The 12,906-nt window shown below is 36.6% G+C and overlaps 1 protein-coding gene across 1 annotated transcript; it reads left to right on the top strand.

The window, feature by feature from the left end:
• The first annotated feature begins 6,626 nt into the window (after positions 1-6,626).
• Positions 6,627-10,557, top strand: LOC137712632 (receptor protein kinase TMK1). The gene is made up of 2 exons (XM_068451744.2): positions 6,627-9,428; positions 9,790-10,557. Exons 1-2 carry the CDS (start codon positions 7,061-7,063, stop codon positions 10,296-10,298), a joined length of 2,877 nt encoding a protein of 958 aa, XP_068307845.2. The 5' UTR covers positions 6,627-7,060; the 3' UTR covers positions 10,299-10,557.
• Positions 10,558-12,906: the final 2,349 nt, after the last annotated feature.

A 12,906-nucleotide genomic window follows, 5' to 3' on the forward strand; every position in this document is an offset into this window, starting at 1 on the left:
ACGAACTGATTATCACACGCCCCCTAAGAAATGAGTTTTCACAATGTATATAAATTTATTAAATTATAGACTGAAACAAATTGTTTGGTTATCAAAATTTAGTGAATGAGTATGGCATGTAGTATTACTTGTGACTATAAAGATAAAAACGCTACTAACTAGTAAAAGTAAAATCCCAAAATGAGAATATAAACAAGTAGAATTAAGCAGACTTGAGCTTAATCAAGTTGACTAAAACAATATTTTTTAACAATCAAGTTCAAATTATCTTCTCTATAACTCAATCAATGATGTTAGTGTAAAAGATCGCATGTAAAATAAACAAATATAATAACATACCAAGTGACAAAATCCACACACAGAACAAATATAAAAAAAGAAGAAGAATTAACTGAGAACATCTTAATTTGAATAGATGTTTACTACAAAACTACATGAATTACTTGAACTGAAATTGTGGGAGAACATCATAATTATGATTTGCGCACTTCTTTCAAGGAAGGCAAAAGGCATGAAATCTGCATATATACATAGTACTGCATGAAGATATACAGCCAAGCCATCATTTTGTTCACTGTTTTCCCGTTTCTTTGTTGCCTAAGCCAACCCGATTTATTTAATTAGAAGCTTTAACATTAATTTGCTTTCACGGGATTTACGCGACATTAAGGCTAATCAAGTAGTCGAACGTGGCCACCATTGCTACTTGCGATACATCCTCAGGAGGCAGGGGGAGAGGCGGGCAGCCAAAAAAAAAAAAAAAAAGAGTGCTGTTAAGCCTACCTCAGTGTCTTATTTTCACACCCACTATAAAATGATACTCTTATTGACAAATTTATCCTAGTATAAAATAACCTTTAAAGACCTAAAGACCAACCAACCATATAAAAAAAAAACCTAAATATCATAAATAAGAAAAAGAAAAAAAATATAATGAACCCCACAAGCTTTCCTGGGGAAGGAAGTTTAGAGATTAAACTTATCAAGAAGAGGGTGAATTCGGACTTGACAAAGCAAAGCCTTGAGGCTCGCAATAAAGCGCATGTTGTGGAAGGTGTTATCAAGCTTCACCAGAGAGTAGAGCAAGTTAGTCTTCAAGACTATTATAATGTTAAGATAGATGAGGAGAGAAGCTCATAGTCCATATTACATTAGGGGACTCACGGATCCAACACTCGTTGAACTCCGATCGTGTTTGGTGTTTTGGAACAATTTGGACATCTACCATATACTGAATTTGAAGGAATTTGATGTAAGGGAAAGCCAATGCAGCACCAAACTATGAGTGAAGCTCTTCCAATTTAATCACACTCTCTCTTGTGTGGTCTAAATTCAAATTGGAAATGATAGAAATTGGGTACTGGAGCGGTTTTCGAGACATGGTGGTGCTGCGCTGGTTGGCGATAGAGGAGGGGTGCTTGGTGTTGGGGATTTGGGGAGTCGGTAGTGACTGTTTTGTAAATTTTTTGGGGAGAGGGCTGTTGCTGGTATTTGGAGTTCTTGGGTATTTTCATTTAGTGATTATTATTATTTTTTTTTTAATTTGTAATAATTTTTTTAAAGCAAGAAAAAATTGAAAAAGAAATATGTAGGGTTATTTTGGAAATAATGATGGGTGGGAAAAAAGTTGATGTATTTTTCCACTTTTTATGATGGATGTAAATATAAGATGGATGAGAATATAAGATATTGGGGTGGACATATTATCATTCATAAAAAATCTGGGGGACAAGTCGTGCCCAGCTGTATTTAGTGTTTCTTCTTCTCTGGTCAATACTATACTGATCTGTTCAACAGTGATGTGCGTGCGTGGTACCTATGCCACCGTCCACCGTAATTATCGTTCAATACGTGGCCAAGTCTCTAACCCTAATTCCAGGATTATTGACTCTTCTAATTAATTTTTTTTTATTAGCTTTTGACTTGCTCGGCTTTGTTTTTTACAACAATGGAGGAATATACACTAAAATTTATTTAAATTATCCGAAAAGAAATTGAATACGAAATTTTGAGCGCAATAAGTAATGCTCTTAACCAATTGAATTACAAACTATTTTCATCTTGCTCGAATCTTGAATATAAGCGATATTTCTTTTTGAAATGGATAATGCTAGGAAGATTAATTTTGTAGACAAAATTTACAAACTAAATGATGTGTCACCAATAGAAAATAAACATTTTTATCAAAGCTCAAGTAATATTCTAATCATCAACTTTCATGTTATTTAATTTACAAAATTCTATCTATAAAGTTAATCTCTTTGGCATTACTCCTTTCAAATCATTTTGAAAAAAAGAGGAATTTGAACGCAGGACACAGAAAGTTAAATATACCAACTTTAATTCATTCTTCCGGTTTTTATTTTTGTTATTCACATATGTACGAAATAATAATCAATTTCCTAAGAAAATTGACAGAATTAATTTGGTGGTTTTCACACTATTTGGTCAATGATTTTACATCTCAGACCTCAGATTTTTAATGTAAGTATTCTATAATTTCGTGATTTTTTTTTGTTATTGATTTCAAGTGAAAGTCTTCAAACTTGTGTACACGTGATGTTCTTGGATTTTTTCGTGAGTCATGCATTGATTCATTCATCTATGGACTATGAGTTGGCAGTTGAATAGAGATTGAGCAATCAACATTGTCTAGACAAATCTAGCTTATTAGCAGACTGATGAGTGAATAATCTTATACAAAGCTTGGACAATCTAGATAGTTTTCAATATATATAGGGGGAAAAACAGAATAATTTTATACAAAGCTTGGACAATCTAGTTTTCTATCAATATTTGACTGGAAAATTGGAAAATTAAGACGGAAATCGATTACGTGGCCTGGATGGACAGATGTTTCTAAATAAAAAACCTAATACTTTAGTTTATTAGCGGACTGATGAGTGAATGTTCTTTCATATATATTTTAGAAGAATATTAACCAATAACAATATATAATCTTGCCGTTAATACTTATATCGTAGTTATATAATTTGTTGTAATGTAAAATTATGTATTTATGGTTAAATTTACTATTTAATAGGACAACAATATATAAAAATAAAAATGCTTAATTGGATTAATAGTTCCCGTAGTGATATGATAGTTGGAAGATAGCCAATGTGGTAAAAAAAAACAATTTAGATTTAAGCCTTGTGGTAAAGCCTGTTAGAATTTATGCCCAAAATTGAAAAGTTCATCAACTTTCTATTAATTATTAACACGTGAGCCATCCCCACGTGTTAACAATTAACAGAGAGGTCCGCTTTAGCCTAATATGTGTATCGAGAGTTCCGTTTTAGCCTAATATGTACGGCTCACATGCTAATTATTAATAGAAAATTGATGGAATTTTCAATTTTGGGTATAAATCCTAACAGACTTTACCACATGGCTTAAATCCTTTTTTTTTTTAATCACAGGGGCTATCTTCCAACTATCCTATCACCATAGAACTATTAATCCAATTAGGCAATAATAATAATAATAATAATAATAATAATAATAATAATAATAATAATAATCAACACCTATATCTGTCGCGCTCACACACACACACACAAACATAAAAAGAACTTATAAGTCCCGATCGTCTGAAAGTTGAATCACTACCCACATGCATTCATAAGAGTCACTCATTGAACACCACTAATAATTCCACATGGCTAAAAGTGCCAAATAATATAGTTGCATATCGTTATCAAGTTTTTCCACCTAATAGCTAAATGTTTAGTTTTGATAGAGCCAATAATATTTGTGAGGCAAAGATTTAAGTTGATCTGTACAATAGGCCAGTATCAATTTGATATCAAATCCACTATTTAAATTAATGGAGTTAAACAAAAACTTCTCAAACAGTAACAATAATACTAAACCGTAATACTAGAAACAATAAAACTGATTTACAATATGAGATTTGCAAGGATGATATTGTTAGCTAACTAAGGATCAAAATAATAAAACCCTAGAAGACAGTTTTGTAATGTCTGTTGCATGGTACTGCATTAAGTGCAGTATCAACATAATTAGGGTTACAGTTTTGTAGTTAAGGCTTCTTACTTGTAGTCGAAGACATTGAAGCCATGATCGAACTTGTTTTCTCTTCTCTTGGACACAAATTAGATCCCAGAACACACGTGGGTTGGTTCTTTACCGAAAAGGAGATCTCAGTAACTACCCGAGAAGAGAGACCAATAAGTTCTTATATCAGTTGCTACTCATCCACTCATTAAGGATGCAGTTGCAGTCAGTTTTATGTGGCTTTAACTGCCACTTAATTCACACAATTAAATTCATTTGTTTTCCCTCTAATATGACTTTGATCCGGTGCATACTATTCTTGCATGCTCCTGCCTTTTTTTCTTCTTACTACTATAACAGATGTTGTTGCATATCAGTTTAAATCCTTGAAATTCAAGTGTATTCTCAATTCAAATTCTTTTTCATTTCAGGCTAGGCTTAATTTTTCTCTGCATCCGCCTTATTGCGATCTTCACTTCCCCTCCTTATTCTATCAACTTTTCGTTGGCTTTAATTTATATTTTTTAAAACTCTTACTCCTTACCCCATATTTGGGTTTTTGGATGTGTGCAATATTTTTAGTTCTCTATTAAATTTAGGGTCTTTGAATTTTTATGCAATTACTCCAATATCTCATGTAGAGTTCAAATTACCTATGTAAATTAGAGCCCCTCATACATAAAATCTTGACTCCTTTACTGCTTAGAAGTCTACATTAAATACAACCATTTTGTTTGAAACTACTTCACGATATGTAGAGAGACTTTTCAGTGTAATCGGAATATGAGATGGTACACTACGTGTCATTATACAAATGGTAGGATATATGTGTTAAAAAGTTAATAACTTAAATATTAAAATTTCCCACAACTTATATAAAAATACGTGATGTATCATCTGTGTTTCTGTTACAACTAAAATTTCTCCCATATGTGACCTGATGAAACTCACTAGCATTAGGGTTTCTTACAGATGTTACCAAATAAATCCATGATATAGACAAGGGGTCACTAAATAATTGATGGATAGATCGTCTTCTCTTTTTTTTCACCCTTCCTATTATTGAAAGCTGATAGCTATACGTGTCAATAAACCAACAGATACCTTCTCTTACAACTTTGAGCACAATACGCAAGTTTTGCAATGACTTTATCTTTATCCATTTAAAATGACAATACAAAATAAAACAATTTGCCATGACAGTATAAAGATAAAATAAAATTGACCACTAAAAATTTCCTACAAAATATGAAATTAAAAGTTGCAAGTGGAACTTTATTACAATGATAAAAATATGATCTGTTCTATGGGTTCGAAACTCATTAATTCTCTACTCTAACATCTAACTACTAATGCAATATCATCTATTCCAAAAAAAAAAAAAAAAAAAAAAAGGTTAAAAAGGTTGCTTGTATCAGACAGAACCTGTGGATTAGCTTCTAATCTATATAACCATTTTCTAGTTTATATCAGACAAAATCCAGGTCATGGAATGAGAAGCAGTCATGTATGCATATCAGCATATGGGATCGGTTTCATGTCCAAAGCCACCACAAAATTCCAGACAAAATTAATTAACCATAAATTAAACTATTTATTATAATATTTTGTTTGATAGGTTAATCAATTATTAATTCATATATGTGTAATTATGCCCTCACGGCCTCAACCAACCATAAGTCTCGTTCCCATCTTATTAGTAATTAACTTGGGTCGGCTCAACAGCACAAACATAAACAGAAAACAAAATTAAAGAAAAATGTTTTTACATGATACACAATCTGATACTATTTTTAGTCTAACATAGTATGCTATAGAATTACAATTTATAATTAACTAGTCAAAGTTCCACCTACTAATATTTGGTCGAACATTAGTTTGTTTATACTAGGTTGGGGTAGATTCAACTTCTCATGACATGAATGTGAATTTAGGGTTTTATTTGCAGCGAGTTCAATATTTTGTTGTGGCAGATGTCATACCTAAGTTATTTTGGTCTAAATATAAGCTCTTGGTATTGAACTTGAGACATAAGCTAGTCGTATGCAATTAGGTAGTGAACTTACCACCAATAAAAACCAAAACTAAAATCTCACATTTACGATTGGAAAAGAACATTAAACCGTAGTACGAGTAGCTAAATGCATGCTCATATACTAAATGATATCAATCATCAATTATAAATGCGAAAATAACTTTTACACACTATTTTTCTCTTTTCACACGATTCTTGTTTATTTCAGCATCTTAAATTTCTTTAACTTATTTACTTTAAATGTAAAAATAAACATAAACGTGCATGAAAAGAAAAGTAGTGTGCGAACACCGCTTAAGCATTGAGCATATGTTTGAAGGACAATAACGCTCTTTGGCAGTTGGAAAAAGGAAAGTGTGGTGTACGTCAAACAGAAGTGGATTGTCTGTCCTTCTATTTCCATACTCTTTCTATGCCTTTTTGTTTGTGTGGTCACGGTTAAATCACGTCAACATTTTATATTTTTATTACTTTTTGTTTTATTATTTCTATAAAAAATTAATATAAAATATTAATGTGGCTTAACCGTGATCACACATTATAGGAGAGTAAAGGCAGAGTATGAAAATGAAGGGCATACAATCCACCTCTGCGTCAAACGTCCAGTATGGATGAGACATGCACAAACACAACAAGGAAACATTAATCCTAATTAAGACATGCATCCAACATTTCCAATCTTTCATAAAGATCCGCCTTTGGTGGTTGCAACTTGCTCTGAAAGCTTGTCTTGTTTTCGTTCGAAAAAGCAAAAAAAAGAAAACAAAGTTAAAGCTTAAACCTTTAGGGTTTTTAATTCCATTTTTAATCAATATTTTCCAATAACTACTCGCAGTTGGTCGTGGTCTTCAAGTAAAATCCGAATTCCTTCGCCTTTTTTGTCAATTGGGTTCCAAGATTTCACAAGGGCAGTCCACCAAAACCGCCATTGATGCTTGCATAAAGCTTCTTCTCCACAGCTTTCTGGGTTTTCTTCAATGCTACTTCTGAAGCTGCAGATCTGCCATGGAAGAACACCATAGTGCTGCAGCAAAGCTTGCTCTCTCACTCCTCCTCCTCCTTCTCTCACTTGCTTCACTTGCTCTGAGCGCTACAGACCCGAACGACCTAGCAATCCTCAACCAGCTGAGAAAAAACCTGCAAAATCCAGAGCTCCTGGAGTGGCCGGAAAATGGCGACGACCCATGTGGGGCCAGTTGGCCCCACGTCTTCTGCGCCGGTTCGAGAGTGTCCCAGATTCAAGTCCAGAACCTTGGCCTGAAGGGTCCTCTGCCCCAGAACTTGAACCAGCTCACTGAGCTCTCAAACATTGGCCTCCAGAGGAACCAGTTCAGTGGGCCCATCCCTTCCCTCAAAGGGCTGTCCAAGCTCCGGTTTGCTTACTTGGATTTCAACAACTTCACTTCGATTCCTGTCGACTTCTTCGAAGGCCTCGATTCTCTTGAGGTTTTGGCGTTGGACGGCAACACTTTGAATGCCACGACAGGCTGGAATTTCCCTCCTCAGCTGGGGAACTCGGCGCAGTTGCAGAATCTTAGTTGCATGAGTTGTAATTTGGCCGGTCCGTTGCCCGATTTTCTCGGGAACATGTCGTCCTTAACGGTTTTGCAACTGTCGGGCAACGGACTGTCCGGCGGCATCCCGCCGAGCTTTAAGGGCCTTAATTTGCAGATTCTTTGGTTGAACAACCCAATCGGCGACGGATTGAGTGGTCCGATTGATGTTCTGACCACAATGGTGCAGCTCAACAGCGTGTGGCTTCACGGGAACCAGTTTTCCGGCGTGATTCCGGACAGCATTGGTAATTTAACTTCTTTGAAAGATCTCAATCTTAATCAAAACCGATTTGTTGGTTTAGTTCCTGATGGTTTGGCTAATTTGGCACTTGATAGATTGATCTTGAACAATAATCATTTGATGGGTCCAATCCCGAAATTCAAAGCTCGCAATGCGAGTGTTGATATGAATGCGTTTTGTCAATCTACTCCCGGGGTTCCTTGCGCCGCGGAGGTTATGGCACTCATCGAGTTCCTTGACGGGTTGAATTACCCTTCAACGCTTGTTTCTAAGTGGTCTGGTAATGATCCGTGCGGGTCGTGGTTGGGAGTGAGTTGTGGGAACAATGGGAAGGTGTCTGTTATAAATCTGCCCAAGTATAATCTGAATGGTACCTTGAGTCCTTCGGTTGCGAACTTAGAATCTCTTGTTCAAATTAGGCTTCAGAATAACAATTTGCAAGGTTTTGTTCCTGACAATTGGACTAGCTTGAAATCCTTGACTGAGTTGGATCTTAGTGGGAACAATATTTCCCCTCCATTGCCGAAATTCAGTAGCACTGTCAAAGTTTCCGTTGATGGGAATCTTTTGTTTAATGGTAATCCATCTGCGGCGGGTGCTGCACCAAAGGGTAGCCCGTCTTCATCGACATCACCAAAGGGTAACCATTCCTCGTCGACAGGCTCAGGCTCTCGTGTCAACGGTACTTCTGAACCAAACCAACAAAAAGGATCGAAAAGGTCTAGCATTATTTTTATTGTAGCTCCGATTGCAAGTGTTGCTGCTATTGCTGTTTTGCTTGTACTTCCTTTATCTATGTACTGCTGTAAGAAGAGAAGAGACGCAATCCAGAATTCAAGTTCACTTGTAATTCACCCGAGAGATCCATCTGATCCGGATAATATGGTTAAGGTTGTTGTTGCCGATAATACCCAGGGAAGCGCTTCTACGGTTACAGGGAGCTCTGCAAGCAGAAACAGTAGTGGTAGAGCTGAGTCTCATGTCATTGAAGCTGGGAATCTCATCATATCGGTTCAAGTTCTTCGAAATGTGACAAAGAATTTTGCCCCAGAAAATGAGTTAGGCCGTGGTGGCTTTGGGGTGGTTTATAAGGGAGAATTGGATGACGGGACAAAAATAGCAGTGAAAAGAATGGAGGCTGGTGTGATTAGCAACAAAGCGTTGGATGAATTCCAGTCTGAAATTGCAGTTCTGTCAAAGGTTAGACACCGTCATTTGGTATCACTTTTGGGTTATTCCGTTGAAGGAAATGAGAGAATGCTCGTCTATGAATATATGCCTCAAGGGGCTCTGAGCAGGCATCTTTTCCATTGGAAGACCTTCGAATTAGAGCCGCTCTCTTGGAAGAGGAGGCTAAACATTGCCTTGGATGTTGCTAGGGGGATGGATTATCTTCACAATCTAGCTCACAAAAGCTTCATACACAGAGATCTTAAATCATCAAATATCTTACTTGGTGATGATTTTAAAGCAAAAGTTTCGGATTTTGGATTGGTGAAACTGGCTCCTGATGGTGAAAAATCTGTTGTGACCAGGCTTGCTGGGACTTTTGGTTACTTAGCACCAGAGTATGCTGGTAAGCTTTCTGAGACGTTTCCAACTTATATTACTGATTGATATTTCATATACATATGATTTGTATGTTTCTTCCAATTCAAATAGTATAGCTGACACAACATGAGTTTAGCAGCATTACCCTCCGCACAAAATGCTATCCTGATCATATATAAATTGAATTTAATGTATCTTCCGAAATATATGTTTCTTGGGAACGAATATTAGAGTTTGTGAATTATTATCAAACTATGACACAATTTGGTAGGAGTTAAAGGTTTAACTTCTTTATTCTGCAGTATATACTTCTTTAATTTCTGTTGTCTTCCTTTGATGCTTGTGATCAATCCTGCTAACTCCACCTCACTTGCTGATTGATTCAGTGACGGGAAAAATCACAACAAAAGTAGATGTCTTCAGTTTCGGGGTTGTGTTAATGGAGCTATTAACCGGAATGATGGCACTAGATGAGGATAGACCTGAAGAAAGCCAATACTTGGCTGCATGGTTCTGGCACATAAAATCGAATAAGGAGAAACTCATGGATGCTATTGACCCAACTCTTGATAGAAAAGAAGAAACATTTGAGACCATCGCTATAATTGCAGAACTCGCTGGGCACTGCACTGCAAGGGAACCCAGCCAAAGACCGGATATGGGCCATGCCGTGAATGTATTGTCCCCACTTGTTGAAAAATGGAAACCTGTCGATGATGAGAATGAGGAGTATTCTGGGATTGATTATAGCCAGCCGCTTAACCAGATGGTGAAGGGTTGGCAGGACGCAGAAGGAAAGGACTCCGGTTATCTGAGCCTGGAAGACAGCAAGGGGAGTATACCGGCAAGGCCAACTGGCTTTGCAGAGTCTTTTACTTCCGCTGATGGTCGGTAAAGGAGGTACTTTTGTTCGCTTCATTTTCCTTTCTAGAGGTTGTTTTTCCATCCTCTGTTAGGTGTAGATAGTATGTTGTGTTATGATATCTGCTTGGGGATTAAATGTCAATATATATTTTGTGATGTTGGTTTTGAGTTGGAGATTTTGGTAGAGATCTCCCGTGTAAGCTATGATATATTCCGCTTTTAAGATTTTACGCGCTAATGCTGTAGATAGAGCGCAATTATGAACGAGAACTGGTTCCTTTTGCTCTTAATCTTTTACTTTAAATTCGGCATCTGAGTTTCATGAAAATGTTTGCATTGTTCTGAGTCTTGTGAAGACTTTTATGTCCAGAACTAGAACATACCCAAGTTGCAGATTGAAAGTAACAACATTTTTGTAACCGGAAATCTGAATGTTCCGGCGTTTTATTTGATTGTAAGGGCTGAAGTTAACCAATAGGTTTGGTACTAGGGAGACCCCAAGCCAACAAGGTTCCCGCTTTGCGAGGGTCGGGGATAATGTCTATAGTACACAGCCTTATCCTTGCTTTGCAAAGAGGCTGTTTCCACAACTTGAACCCGTAACCCATCGGTCACAAGGGAGCAACCCTTCTATTGCGCCAAGGCTCGCAACTGCTATCTTGTGTAGGTTGGAGACTAAAGTTATATATGATTTGTGCCAGTTTAAAATTGATGAGAAGGGAGCTTCTTGGAAACCAATTTTAAATCTGGTTGATTCAGGATGGTAATCTCACCAAACAATTTAGTGTTGACATAGGAATAATTAGGAAGCCAGGAAGAAATAAAATATATTCACACAACGTCACATTGCTTCACTTTAGGATAATATATGATTTGATCAGATCAAAGGGAAGTGATTACCGAACGTCATGTTTCTTCTCCTTTACACGCATGTTTATTTCAGGTCTTTAGACTGAAAAAGTTAAAAGAAAACTAAGGGGGAAGAGTAACCGGAGCAGGCAAAAGAAAAAAAGAAAGTGTGCAGAAATCATTTCTGTTTGATCAAACTTCCTTCAACAGACAAGGTTAGGTTGAAGTAATTTGATAGCTGGTTGGCTACATTGAGTTTAAAGTCAGAAGCTGAGATGCGGTTGAAGATCTAATTCAACTGAGGGTGACATATAACCAATGAACCAAGATTAGTGTATTGAATTTGGTTCAATTAAGGCACTAAAAAATTAATGTCTAAACAGTCTTGTTACTGTAGTGGTGAATTATCCTAGTGAATATGACATTTTCCCTTCAACCCACTGTGTTTTTTTGTTCCAACTCTCCTTTTTGCCTTAATAAAGCATAGAGTAGTTCTATTGCTTGTAGGAATATAACAATATCAAAAAAAAAAAAAAAGAACAAAACCTCATCAATCTTAAAATTAAAGGAACTTTAACGAAAAATTACATTTTCACACTAAAATGTCAATCTTGATGCTATTTATTTTACACTTTATTTTATCCTTATCGTTAAAACTCAAAATTTCTAAGTTATTTTCATTAATTTTCCTTAAAATTAACTGTTTGGAATCAATGAAAGAACACACGGAGCCCACCACGCTGTTCATGCTTGTGGGCCCTAACTGGAATTACATATTTGGTCATGGGACTGTCAAGTGGGAACTTTAGGGGGTTCAATCAGTCCCTAAAATCGAGGAAGATGACAATGTCTCGTGGGCCCCTCTCTATAACGCGGAAAGCCATGACCAATCGAAAGAGCCAAAGGCGTGGTGGTGGCGGTGGTCAGCATTTTAGTGCTAGTAACACCAACCAACGCAAGTGAGTTCCCGACATGATTGCTGTTGCTTGACACCCAATCACTCTTTCATTATCCACAGGTGCCAGTGTCTTGTTGGTTTGGTCTTGTAAGCCGCTCACGCGTGTCTGAGATGTGTAGGCCATTGATGCATATGAATCCCACAATGCATCAACAACGTATAGTACTATTAAGTTTGGCACCACTAAGGAGAACGACGCAGGGAGAGCCTTTGGATTCGCTTCCTAGTGTTGCGATGTTCTTGTTTAGTTAAGTACCCACACATGCCGGTACACAATACATTTCAGAAAACACGGGCTATGTGGTATCGTTTATTAAGAGGATTGGCCTGGATATGGCTATTCACCATGTTGAAAGTATTTTGAAAAAAGAAATAGTTGACGACTTCCTCATTTTGCCCGGATTGAAGGTTACTCATGAAGAAAAGATATCCTATTAATCCCCACAATTGTCATTTATTTCTTCCTCCAAAATACCTTAAATATTGTGTATAATCCTACCTAATCCAATCCCCTCGAACAAACAAGGCCTATAGCCGCATATAACCAAGTCACTCATGACAAGAAGTGTGGGTTATTGGTCTTGTTTAAGGATTCGTTTGAAAGTGTTTTTTTTTTTGGTACATACATTTTTACACTAAAGGTAGGAAAAGTTCGGCTAAATCACACAATGAGCAACCTAATTTGATATCGAATTCGTCATCAACAAAGTTCAAACCTAAAATCTCTCACTTCCAAGTGAAGAGGAATACCACCAGACCGTAGTATTGAATGGCCGTATGAAAGTGATTTAAAACGATTGAAAGTGCTTTTGGTGAGTATTTAGGTTCTAAA

This window comes from Pyrus communis, chromosome 14, assembly GCF_041283825.1.
Source record: "Pyrus communis isolate YQ-2024b chromosome 14, ASM4128382v1, whole genome shotgun sequence".
In the NCBI taxonomy this organism is placed as follows: domain Eukaryota; kingdom Viridiplantae; phylum Streptophyta; class Magnoliopsida; order Rosales; family Rosaceae; genus Pyrus; species Pyrus communis.